The sequence below is a fragment of the Heteronotia binoei genome, chromosome 1 (assembly GCF_032191835.1).
Source record: "Heteronotia binoei isolate CCM8104 ecotype False Entrance Well chromosome 1, APGP_CSIRO_Hbin_v1, whole genome shotgun sequence".
Lineage (NCBI taxonomy): Eukaryota > Metazoa > Chordata > Lepidosauria > Squamata > Gekkonidae > Heteronotia > Heteronotia binoei.
Genome location: NC_083223.1, coordinates 232763486 through 232777349, shown reverse-complemented (window position 1 = coordinate 232777349; position 13864 = coordinate 232763486). Strand labels below are relative to the sequence as shown.

General features: G+C 42.6%; 1 protein-coding gene across 1 annotated transcript in view; it reads right to left on the bottom strand.

Moving 5' to 3' along the window:
* The window catches only part of ACYP2 (acylphosphatase 2), an 82695-nt gene extending 72113 nt beyond the window's left edge, over positions 1-10582 (bottom strand). Inside the window, exons 1-3 of the mRNA XM_060249149.1 lie at positions 10328-10582; positions 7144-7160; positions 1381-1490 (exon numbers count right to left, since the gene is read on the bottom strand). Coding sequence (XP_060105132.1) covers positions 1381-1490; positions 7144-7160; positions 10328-10379 — 179 coding nt within the window. The 5' untranslated portion in view covers positions 10380-10582. The remainder of the gene's footprint in view (positions 1-1380; positions 1491-7143; positions 7161-10327) is intronic.
* Positions 10583-13864: the final 3282 nt, after the last annotated feature.

The window sequence follows — 13864 nt, the reverse complement described above, 5'->3', positions numbered from 1 at the left end:
TTCATATGGAAAAGCACAGGATTTAAAAGCAGTAGTCAAATGACTTTCCCAACAACCCATTACAAGTTTTCCTGCTTTGAACGCTGATTACTGATAATGAAAACATTTTGACACTAATTGTGTTCATTCTCTACTCTGCCCTACCCTTCATTTCATCTCCACTGCTCCTGCGACTCATCCCTAGTTCTCAAGGATAGAGACATGACATGACCAACAGGCAGCTTGAGTATGGACCACTTAAGAGTGTCAGGGGCTAAACTGTGTCTGGTTTGTAGATCCATCCTTCTCATCAGCAATCACATGCAATCAGTCCATAATGTCACCATCTAGCATTCAAATCACAAGATATCTCTGCAGGTCCCAACTCTATCTTCAATATGGCCCTTTGCTTAGGGCCAGAAGACAAGCTGAGGAAAACCACACTAGGACAATATCATGCATAGAGCCCCACCATCTAGTGAGGGAAAGGAATGATCTCTGACAGACAGAACTCCTCACAGGCTGAGTGGATGCATGCAATGAGAAGCCTTAGGATGCCCTCAAGCCATGCAATGTGGAAGATCTTTTTGGTTCGTTCAGCCAGAGGCAATTAAGTCTTATTTTGGGGGAGGGACGGTGGCTCAGTGGTAGAGCATCTGCTTGGGAAGCAGAAGGTCCCAGGTTCAATCCCTGGCATCTCCAAAAAAGGGTCCAGGCAAATAGGCGTGAAAAACCTCAGCTTGAGACCCTGGAGAGCTGCTGCCAGTCTGAGAAGACAATACTGACTTTGATGGACCAAAGGTCTGAATCAGTATAAGGCAGCTTCATATGTTCATATGTACATAAGGAAGGAAACAGAAGCTGATCTGCGTATGAAAACTGATGGAAATCATCTCAAATTCTACAAATTCAGCCAAAGCTTTAATTAAGTAATCCTGGACAAATTTGACCCTTGATGGCATCTGCAAGACTTCCTCCTCTCCCTTGACTTTATCACTCAGGATTACAGAAGGCTCCAGAGAGCTATAAAAGAGTGGCCGTGCTTGTCTTCAGATCATCTTCATACTTCTGTGCTCCTCATCCAAGCTATGCAGGCTTCAACCAGGCATCCTCAGAATTCACACCTGCTCATCTAATTAAGCCAAAGCCAGAGCACCACTATTACTTGGCTTACAAGGGGAACCATATGGACTTCTACGGATTGCTAGAGCAAGTTCTATCCTAACATTTTTTTACACATTCTGCATGGCTGAATGAAGTGCTGAAAATGGTCTGTGCAGCCCTAGCTTCAACACAATCTTCCCACACAACCTGGCAAAATGATTGTTAACTTGCAGAAGCATTTTAACTCAACTTGGCAAGTCAAGCACAGCTAGCACACATTGAGGAAGTGGTACTTACATCTCATTTACTTTGTCTTCTGGACCCTGAACTTGGCCAGTAACCGTCCCTTGTCTGGAATTTCTAACCCAGCCAACTACTCCCACTCTCCTAGCTTTCTCCTCTGCATACTGGTTTGGAAAACAAGAAACAGAACAAGAGATAACACAGAATTAATTCAGTATCCAGAAGCCTGACATCCCGGTCAGTTCCTAAACTTTATTTTCATTTTATAACTTCTGTTCTGAGGACTAGTTTCCCTCTCAAATAATCAGTATGTATTAATTTCCCTTATTTTTCCTGCCAGTTCTGGACTTGGCACTGAAAACAACTGCTTTCTAGGAAAGTGAGAAAATGTAATATGTTTCTTCCTATAGTTTCATGAAGTGTCAGAGAATTCCAGTAAATGCTGTGATTTATTGTTCTGGGGAATAGGTTCCCACCTAATTTGTGTCTGATGCCTTATCACTAGCTCAAATGTTTCAATTCATGTGTAGAAGAGTTCAGAGACCTTTCATGTCAACAAAAAAGCCTCATTAGTTTAGTAATGTCCAGAAAATGAAGCAATGGGTTTTCTTGACAGCTTGTGAGATTTTTTGGAATATTTTACTCTTGGGCAGTTCACCCTGCCCCCTTCAAAGGCTCCAAACAAAAGGGGAAAATTACAACATTGTTGTGGAGGTGAGTCCAGCCAATAACTCCAAGTTCAGATTATTTTGTCAAGTTAATAAATTTGTTTTTGAATGTATCCTTTTTGTAATAGCAGCTGTTAGCACAACATATATGGCCAAATTAATATTTAATTGTTCCCCATTTCTCAAGATGTAAGGATCACAAAGGAGGCACAAATCATTTCTGACTCATGTGTACCTTGCTTGCGCCTGGAAGCTAGATCCAAAGCATACAGAAAGTGTCCTCCATTCCCAGAAGGGCTGTGTTACATCCCACACCAGAGCATTACGCAAAAGATGGAACTAAATCAAGGTAAGCTCTTCCATCTGCATGAGTGAAAGCATGGAGACAACCACAGAACCTACCTATTACAGTACAAACTCTCACACAAGCCTTTGCAATGTCTATAACTATGGCCCTTCCTCTCATGCTGCTTGGGTTCCAACCCATAATGTTGTCTCTCTTCTCAGTCACTCCAGCATTTGGAATTCCAGGCCCCTACATTTCATTGCACTGACATTGCCGAAAAGCAGTGGGGCTAGATCGTCTCCTTTGAGAAACAAGCCTATCCAAAATAGTCTATGTAATTAGACTTTGCATGTAATGGAGATAGGTTTACAGAGGGTTGCTCTGCAGTTTTAAAGGATGAGGCACTACACATTGTTTTTACTTCCTATCAGCTGTATCATTATTCATATGTTTGCCAGTATCTACCTAACAGGCAGTCTTTCAAGAATGAAGATGGCATTAGATTTCAGCAGAATTGTGTACAAACCTTGCTGCCATCTTTACATTCACTTTCTACAGGGCTCAGTGAGTGAGATCTGTCTCTGACCAGTATTCTCAATTTAAACAGGATTTCTCATGTCAAAGGCATGATCATTATGCCACAATGACAAGGCACACCCTTAAGGGACACTCCTGAGTCTTTAACTTCTGCATCACAACCACATGTATCACAGCTCCTATATCACAGCCAATGGACCAACTCAGCAACATTAAGGATTCAAGGGACCTAACATGAATAACAAAGGGACTTTTGATTCTTGAAAGCTCCTATCTCTGAAATCTTTTTGGTCTTTAAGGTACTACTGGACCCGAATCTAGATGCTTTAATGCAGACTTAACATGGTTCCCCTCTGAAACTATATACAAGATAAACATTTGCAGTAGGACAATCTGAGCTACCTGAGGCGCACAGGCTCTAGAACAGGGGTGTTGAACTCATTTGTTATGAGGGCCAGATCTGACATAAATGAGACCTTGTTGGGCAGGGCCATGTTGGGTTGGGCCGAACCATGCCAGGCTGGGCCATGTGTGTACCTATTTAAGATTAGGCAGCAGAGAAATAAATTTTATAAAGAACACAAACACAAATATATTTTTTTAAAAACTTAAAACATGCTTAAAACATTAGTGTTCATAGGTTTTAAATATACTTTTTTTGTATTTCTCCCATGGGATCCAGGGAACTGGGCAAAAGAAGCTCTGGCTCTTTCCTTCCTTCCCCAGGGGACTAGGGGGGAGTCTCAGCAAATAGAAGGAAGAGAGGCTTGGCTCAGTAGCTCTGCTGTGCGATTGAGAGAGCCTGGCAAAGCAAGCTTTTTCTCCCCCTGGGAGGAGCCTCAGCCAATGGAGAAAACAGGTTTTGCTCTGTAGCTCCTGTGCAATTGAACAAGCCTTGCAAAGCAAGCTGTGATGCAGAAGGAAGCAAGATATAGGGAGAAGGAAGCAGATGACAGCCAGTTGTTCAGGGTCCTGATAGGAGCCCTCCAGGGGCCTGATTTGGCCCCTGAACTGCATGTTTGACACCCCTGCTCTAGATCTACAGTAGGATCTAGCAGAGGATAAAGTTGACATGAAGACTTGTGTAGGTTTGGCTGTCTGAATGGTAACCCAGGATGTTGAACATGTGAAGGCAGGCACCTTAGCAGTCAGCCTATTAGTCAAGATCAGATTGCCTTCCCTGACTGGAAGCAGTTCTCTGGGGTTTCAGGCTGAATCCTTTCACATCATTTCTAACTGATCTTTTGGCTGGAAATATTGATGTTTGAACTTAGGGCCTTCTGCATGCAAACCACATATTCTGCCAGTAAGCCATATCCTCTCCCAAGCTTCTTAAACACACCTCTGAGCAAATTTTATGAAACATAAGAAAATGGATGCAACTATGCATCATGTTTTTGAAATTGCAGAACTGGAATTTTGCTTGGTTACCAAATTTAGAACTATAATGTAGAATTCTAGCATTCATGGCAATATGGTCCACATCTTAATAATTATATTTCATTGGGCTAAGCCAATTGTTGAATGTTATCCTAGCATTCCAGACCCATATTTACCTCATAATCCCCCACACTCTCCTCACAGTAACTACAAGATGATTTGAGCATAACATAATTGCAAAAGAACTTTGCATCAAATCCCAACCCCTTCTCCCAGCATGGTATAGTGGTTAGAGCACTTTGTGTGGGTCTGTAAGACTCAGGTTCAAATCTCTACATGAAGTTCAGAGGGTGACCCTGGGCCAGACACTCACTCCGAGCCTAACCTATCTCACAGGGTTGTTGTGAGGATAAAATGGATCAGTGTAGGTTTGGAGATGTGGTCTTTTGTACAGAGCAAGCAAACTCCAGCTATGGCCTCATAAACAGAAGCTGAGATGGGCTGTAGTAGACTACCAGTGGGAGCTCACATGATTGAATATACTTGTATCCTGAAAAACAGTAAAAAAATGGGTGACCTCAAAGTAGCTGTTTTACTGCAAAGGAACTTCAAGAACAGAATGGAGAGAAAAATTGCTGAATTACAAATCATCATGAAACTTGGAACAAACACCTCCCCAGGACTGAACAGGGATATTAGTTTTTTATCTTATTACATATGCTAAACCAACTCTCACTGAATATAGCTGTGCATCCAGTTTTCCAATGTATTTCTCTTTTAGAACAGTGTATCAGAATAATGTTTTGTTTTTGTGTTGACATGCTCAAATGAGGGATGTGGCTGTTTGTCTCATTACATATACTAAACCACCTTCCACTATACTTTAATGCACCCTGTTTTTTATAAGGGCTAACTTATATTATTTGTGCCCAGTAGGAGTTATTTTTCTTTTAGATTCCTCTGCTCTATCACAAACTACTTTGAAACTTGTCTGTTTCAGAAAGAACTTGCCATGCTGTGTTATGGGACTACTGAACAACAAGCACAAAAGTCAAAGGCAACTGGGGCTCACAAGGCTGGTATCATTGTACTTTGCACTCCACTGGAAAGAACTAAAATGGAATGTCATACCAATCCACATATTTTAACAAGTTCTCCCTCCCCTTTGGAAGAATAAAACATTTTGTTTTCAAAAGGGTGCTCCACTCAAGTGTCCAGAACTGGCAAAGGAGACAAGGTGGGATCTGAACTGTGAAGAGTGTGGCTTTTTAAAAAATCAAATCCTGTAGATATGGGTTTTAAAAAAACTTTCACAAATTGCTGAAGGTCCATTCAGAAATTCAGCACAGGCAAATAAAAATCACAGCCTGTCTCTATTCAAAGCTCTCCTCTAAGCTCATATCAAGATTCAGAGGCTCATGAAATTCTCAACCATCTACATTCTTGAGCTTACAATAATCACTAAGAAGTTAGCAGATGAACTCATGCCCTGGACAGGATCCCCTCTGCATGCTTGGAATACAAGCAACTTAATAGCAGTCTTAATAGACAGCTCATGTAGTTTTCAAAGTCAATGCATGCTAAGAGGCTCTGTGCCATTTACTTACAGCAGAACCTGATTTTATGAATTATCTGAAGAAAGAGTTCAGAAAATAAAGTTCAGAAAAGTATGCAGCTACAGATTACAATATGTAAAGTGTTTTTGGTCAAAAGAACATAAACTGAAATGCCTGATTTATTTTTCAGTGGTACTGTACATAATCAACACCAGCAACTGTTTGACTGTCCACAGACTAGACTGTGTTCACAAGTAAGCTGTCTTAGTCTTTTATTGGTGTGAGTCTTATTTTGACTTGCGAGAACTGGCTATCTTCTGTGCAGCCAAATCTCTCAGGCTTTTCAAAAAGAGGAGTTGCACAACATCACTTTCTTCTTGATCTTCCAGCCACTGCAAAGCTATCTCTAATGCATTGTAAGCTTCAGAATGTGATGGACCAGGAACAACTACGGTGTTGTAAATGTTCTCAGAATCAGAGTCCTCCTCTGTTTTGAAACCTGTAAACTCCTGCTTTAAGCACTGAGCAGCTGATTGATCAACAGAGAGTTTCTCATGATGAACGCCAAGATGGTGAATTCCATGGCGAGATTTGAATCTTGCCAGCCATCCTGAGCTGGCCTTGAAGTCAGGATTACCGTTCAATTTCCTGTTCATTTCTAAGGCCTTTTCACACAGAAGTGGACCTGAGACTGGTTCACCAAGACTTCTCATGTGAGAAAACCAAGCATAGAGAGCATCCTCTAACATTGAGTTCTTTGCACATTTCATCGTTTTCCGTTTCTTCTTTCCATTTTCACTGCCCATGGTTGAAACAAAATGTAAGAGGGTGTCTTTGTTTTTCTTCAGCTGAGAAATTGTTGATTTCCCAATTCCAAATTCCTCTGCCAGCACGGTTGCTGTCTCACCTTTTTCCAACCTTTCAACAATTTCTATTTTGCTCTGAAAAGTGAGCACAGTTCGCTTGCGTTTCTTAGTCATTGTGAAAAATGGTGTATTGCCCATACGCAGTCTTTCCATGCTGTTATGTTCTCAAGTATGGAATACAGGAAGATCAATGCCAAAACTTCAAGTCCATGCAAACTTTCTACAGTGTTTTAGTTCATACACATAGTACCTTGGTGGGTTTTTTTCTTTGCTGGCTGGATAAATGGGATCCTACGTTTAGTCATTCATGCAGCTAGTATTCACAAAATAAGGGACGTACTGCATTGTAAAAAGGCTCTCCAAGTTTACAACATCACATACATGTAATACTTAACTGAGCAGTTAAGCATCAAAAACTTGGCAATGCAGACTCTTGGGATGCTACAGAGGTCACATGCTTTATTTTCATTTCCAAAATATTAAACAGTAGTGATGCAAAACTGGTGTACTTCGAGTTGTCTTACCATTCTGAAACACACACCTACAAAAGAATTTTAAAAAAATTAAATAAATATGAATTGTTCAACTAATATACTAACAGATTATCTTTCAGAAAATATGATGCTAGAAATATTGCAACAAGTCCAGGTTTGCTGTACTGTTTTACTGTAGGGGTGAGGAAAAGCACTTGCAGAATGGTAGAGAGGACTATGCTTTGGGGGACTAAAAACAGTTGCTCTGATCCAGCAAGGCAAATGTGCACCTGTATTGTGATACTCACTTGAGCCCATCTGACCTTGACAGATGCATCTGTTAATGTGGATGGGAATAAATCTGGCATCTGGGGCCTCTAGCAAATTTGGCAGGTATTTTATCTACTGCTTTATCATGTGAGCTTTATCTGAAGTTGGGTTCTTAAATCAGTAATTTATGTTAATATTTGAATGGTAACAATTGTGAGACTTGAAAGTTGCCCCAAGGACTCTGTTTGGCAATACTGGCAGAGTATAAATGCAATCAATCAAATGCAGGAAAAATCAATCAAATACAGGTATAAATGCAATCAATCAAATACAGGAAAATCAGAGCCAGAGTGTTTAACTCTTAAAACCTTGTTTTTGGCTAATCTGCTTAGTTATAGCTGACAAAGGTAGAAAAATGGAGAAATGCTATGTAAGCTATCATTTTTCACACCAGGAATGGTGACTTTCTGCCCAATGCTGCTATAATGTTCTTCTGCCATTCTCAGTTTGATTGCTTCAAGTAGTCAGAGGGCAGCAGACACAAGTCTGCTGATCTCCAAATGCTTACCAGTGGTCAGTCTATAGTTCCTTGCCATTTATGAATATCTGGTGCCTTTTTTTAAAAAAAACCTGTTAAGAATTATGAATTTGATCCAAAGAAATTCAGGTTTACAGTTCCTGCTCAGCCCCAAACTCTCTCTTGAGATCCACTTCATAGCCTCCACGTCAAATAGTGGGGAAAATAACATATTCACTATGCAAGGAAGGGGTTCTGTAAGGAAATCTGTTACAGATTCTTAGTTGTTCAGCTACCATAGTAACAAGAACACAAATGCAATGATGGAACCAAAGAGTCATGCTAACTGTGTGCTAGAAGATTACTCTAAATAAAAAGTGTTTATATGTAACGTATTTATTTATTAAACATACATTTATTTATTTATTAAACATACATTCATAACAGAATGACTGAGCTAACTTTTCATACATACATACCATATAATTCTTACAGGATCATCATAATTCATTGTACAAAAATTTAAAAAGTTCTACTTTTTTACTTCTCTTCACATGCTATCAAAACCCTATAATTTATACTTTTGGAATCTCAATCTATCAGTTTTTTTTTTAAAAATTGTATGCTACCTTTCTTTCTAAGGTGGTTTACAATAGTAATAATAATGGAGCATATTTAAACACATTAGATAATTTTTATTTATTTATGTATTTATATTTACATTTATATCCCGCCCTCCCCGCCTAGGCGGCTCAGGGCGGCTAACAACATTTATGAAGAGGGATGCCATTTATTTCCATTTGCTTAGCTTTGGGGTCTTTTTTGGGGGGTAACATTTTTGAATTTTTTAAAAAAGTGAATGTGTGTGCACACACCTGGAAGCCATGGTGACCTTTGGTGACTGACCTCTACTGAAGCATGGAGGATATTCAGAGGTGTCTGAATAAAGCTTGCCCCCACTTCCCAGCTCTGGTATTTCAAGGAGGTCTCCCATCCAAGTACTTGCCAATCGACCCTGCTTAGATTCCGAGATCTGACGAGATTCTGCTTGGGCTATCCAGGTCAGGGCTAGCATTGAGGTTTAATTGACATAAGTTAATTCTAGTGCACATATGCACATATTTCAGATAACTGGTTTGATATCAGGGAAGTTCACACAATTCTAACTCTTATTGTGTGAAAAAGACCTCATCTCCAACTGAAACAATTGGCAGCAACCCTCAATCAACTTACTAGGGAGTATCCTAATAAGCTGAAGGAGCTGGGTCTGTTTAGCCTTGAGAGGAAATAACTGAGAGGTGATATGAAATCTTCAAGTACCTGAAGGGCTGTCACATAGATGGTGCAAAGTTGTCTTCTGTTGCCTCAGAAGCTCAGACCAGAACCAACAGATTGAAATGGAATCAAAAGAGTTTTTGGCTAAACATTAGGAGGAACTTCCTGACACAACAGTTCCTCAGAGGAACAGGTTTCTTCAGGTTCTCCTTCTGTGGAGGTTTTTAAACAGAGGCTAGATGGCCATCTGACAGCAATGCTAATTCTGTGGATTTAGGAGTTGGGTGGTATTTGTGAATTCCCTGCATTGTGCAGGGGGTTGGACTAGATGACCCTGGAGGTCCTTCCAACTCTATGATTCTATCCCACTGAACTCAGTGGTACTTATTTTTAAGCAAAACTGTGTGTATATATTAAGAGCACTTCCTTACATGTGTTTCCTGGTAAAGCATCTCATTGGCATGCAGAAGGTCCCAAGTTCAATCCCTGGCAACTCCAGTTAAAGGAATAGGTAGTTGGTGATGTGAAACAACTCTGCCTGATAATCTAGAAGGCTGCCGCCTGTCTGTGTATACAATATTGATCTTGTTGGGCCCATGGTCTGATGCCACATAAAGCAGCTCCATATGTGCACACATATGCATGTGTATATATGATCTCCCTTATACCTCCTTGCCTCTCCTTTCCCTCCTCAAATATTACTATTTTATTGGATTAACAGTCAGAAGCACTCAAAGAAAGAAACTGTTTTTACATTTTGATGTTGTTGAGGTTTGGGGAAACGGCTACTTTTGAAACCAGAAAAAAGGAAAATTTTGTACGGAGCATTAAAATGAACGGGCACCCAAGGGCGAATCCTTTGCCCTACCCAAGCGCCTATGAGACTCCTGTATGCACGGACTATGACTTCAGCCCCTACTGCCCTTATCCTCACTTTCGTCCTTGACCTGAAGCGAGCTTTTTCGGACATGCGCAATTTTATGAGGGTCGTATACCACCACCCCCCCCTTCCCACTGCTACACCAATCGCGTATGGGTATCGCAATCTCTCAGCTTTTCCCTAGACCCCAAGGAGACAGCCTCACGCATGCGCAACCAAACGGACCCTCTCTTTCCCCCTTTCCCCCCAACAATTCGCATCCACCCCTTTTGTCCCCCCCCCCGCTCGCTCACCCTGCACGTGGCCGAACACTTCGTAATCCACCGATATGAGAACGCCAGACATGATGCTTGCAAGGAAAGGGAACCTCCAACCTTTTGTGAGGAAGGGCAGAAAGCGAGAGCTGAAGATATGAAGCGCTCCCTTCACAGTCTAGTCTCAGCTGGTAGGGGCCACGACGGCAACGCACGAGGCTCAAGCTTCAAGGGATAGCGACCGCCCACCAAGCTCATTCAGAGTATGCCACTGGCTCTATCGATAGGTTCGGGTGGGAAGAGTAGTGGATGAAAACCAAATCCTTCCTCGTTATTACTGCCCCCCCCCCCCCATTATCAAGGAAAAGATCCACGACGGCGAAAAGAAACCCTGATTAGCACAAATAGATGAAAGGTATTCGTATGCAATGCATCCATATTTGTGAGTGTGTTAGCTGGACTTTCTTGCAGATAATTCGTCTACGTGAGAGACTATCCTGTAGCAAAGGTGTTGGCGCAGTGGAAGAAAAATCAGTTTAAAAACTATTTGGTTGAGCCTAATACAAAATTAATATACTGCTGTTGTCCCTTAGCAGAGGGAAAAAGGCACAGTCCTATAATCAGGTGTTTGGAAACCAGTATCCCAGTCTGAGCAAATAAGCACAAAGACCTAAGGGAGGGTCTCTTTTTAAACGGTGCTTGGTGTGAGGGTAGTTATCTGTTTTAGCCACTCCCCTTATTTTCTTCTCCATCTCAAGATCAGACTTATGAGTTCAAATCACTGGTCGCAAGCTCTAGGAGCCGGCCCCACAGGGATCCCAGGAAAACCATCTCATCCTGGCACCTGCCACAACCATCATAGCTTCACACACACCCCAGATGCAAATACACAGGTTTAGGACTCCACAGTACTCACCATTGGATACCCTATTAAGAGTCCCTGGTCCTGCAAAAAAAAAAAAATGCAGAATCACACACTGCTATTTATTTCTATTGGATAAATATTGATAAGCTCAAGAAATTACACCATTACCTGAAAGTTTGTTGTGTTCCCTTAAAAACTGGGTTTTTTTCCTCTCCTTTACATTTAATTAAAATTTGTTTTAAAAATTATGTATTGAGTGAACTAAAAAGGTATTCTGCTGCCCCTGAGTTTGAGCATGGTTTCTCAGATGCAGCCATCAGGGACTTCTGGGGCAGACACCAAGGCAGAAGTAGAGGAAGACAGGAGAAGAAAAAATGAAACTGTCAGGCACATGGATGGGACTCAGATCAGGACCCCTAAAAGTCTAGACCACGGGTGTCAAACTCATTTGTTAGGAGAGCCGGATCTGGCATAAATGGGACTTTGTGGAGCTGAGCCTTGTGTGTCCTAAAATGTAATGCCAGATAAGAACATAAGAGAACCCATGTTGGATCAGGCCAACGGCCCATTCAGTCCAACACTCTGTATCACACAGTGGCCAATAATTAATTTATATATATATGTGTGTATATATATATATATATATATATATATATATATATATATATATATATACACACACACACGCTGTGGCTAATAGCCACTGATGGACCTGTGCTCCATATTTTTATCTAACCCCCTCTTGAAGCTGGCTATGCCTGTAGCCGCCGCCACCTCCTGTGGCAGTGAATTCCACATGTTAATCACCCTTTGGGTAAAGAAGTACCTCCTTTATCCGTTCTAACCCGACTGCTCAGCAATTTCATTGAATGCCCAGGAGTTCGTGTATTGTGAGAAAGAGAGAAAAGGACTTCTTTCTCTACCTTCTCCATCCCATGCCTAATCTTGTAAACCTCTATCATGTCACCCTGCAGTCGACGTTTCTCCAAGCTAAAGAGCCCCAAACATTTTAACCTTTCTTCAAAGGGAAAGTGTTCCAAGCCTGTAATCATTTTAGTTGCCCTTTTCTGCACTTTTTCCAATGCTATAATATCCTTTTTGAGGTGCAGTGACCAGAATTGTACACAGTATTCCAAATGAGACCGCACCATCGATTTATATAGGGGCATTATGATACTGGCTGATTTGTTTTCAATTCCCTTCCTAGATAGAGGAGATATAGTCTTTATAAAGGACACAGGCAAGCACAATTAGAGATTTTTTTTCACTTAAAATACAGAGTTGCTTAAAACTTGAAGTATTTTGTTTAAAACAGAAAGGTAGGGGAATAAAGAGATTTTGCAATGCAATTTTAAAAATAAAACATCAAGGAAAAGCACAAGGTCACACAGCAGAAAACTAAAAATATAAAATGCTCTGAGCCTGGGAAAACATGAAATGGCAAGGCATTGCAAGTTTCTCCCCTCGCCCCCCCCCAGGGTGCGCCCCAATTCTGCTGCTGGCTTGGCGTGGCGCCGCTCCGCTGGAAGCCATGGGTGGGCATATGCTGAGGCACCCGGGGAATGGCGCAAGTTCCATTTGCGCCGGCGGGGAGGGAGTTAGAATGGCACAACTTGCATTTCTGTCGGGATAGCAGTTAATTTGCTCCCAAACTTTGCTCCCCTGGGGCTAACTGCTCTCGTTCCCAGGTCTCAACAGGTACCCGGCCTCCGGAGAAGAAAACGAAGACATTGGATTTATATTCCGCCCTCCACCCTGAATCTCAGAGTCTCCCCCACAACAGACACCCTTTGAGGTGGATGGGGCTGAGAAGACCCTCACAGCAGCTGCCCTTTCAAGGACAACCTCTGCCAGAGCTATGGCTGACCCAAGGCCATTCCAGCAGCTGCAAGTGGAGATGTGGGGAATCAAATCCAGTTCTCCCAGATAAGAGTCCGGACACTTAACCACTACACCAAACTGGCTCAGCATGCAAGGATGGTTGCCCATGGCTGGGTAAGTGGGACTGTGCACCCCCACTTTCCTCCTCCTCCTCTTGCTTGATGCCAGGTGGTGTGACAGCATCTCCGGCAATTGGACCAGGCAGCAGGCTCAGACAGAGGGTGGCTGTCTGCCCCCCATGCTGCTGCCGGCCCCCTTTCCTTAGTCTGTCCTCTGACTCATTCCCACCCCTGGCAGGGCACGGGAAGGGGGGGATCTGGCAGCTGATCCAATGCCTGTGGGGAGGGGGGTCATAGCCTGTCCCTTGAAACACAGCCCCCTACTCCAGCTGCCGCCCTGCAGGTGCTCTTGATCTATGTCTCTGTTTTGCAGGTGGGAATTCAACACAGAGGCTTCCGTGTGTGGCGCTCCATCCCGCCCCCACTCGGTCAGCTGTTTCTGCCCACCGCTCTGAGTGGAAACCCCCCCCCCCCAGTGAGACTGTCCAAGTTGTACCTGGGATACCATTGCACTCTCTCCTGCTTCACATCTGCTGCACGTTCTCTGTGCCCTTCCCCTCTGCCAGTCTGTTCGTGGGCTCCCCGAGGGAATGTCTTGGAGGGCAGACTTGCTTGTTTCTTGGGGAGGCAGATGAGGGTAAACTATAAGCCACCTCTGCGAGAGGCTAGACAGGGGAGCTAGAGGGTCTTTTCCCCCCTCGTCCCATGGCACACATCAGAGGGGAGTGCGGGGGGTGGGAACAATGCAACGGGCACTGGCTGGTGCCTCGC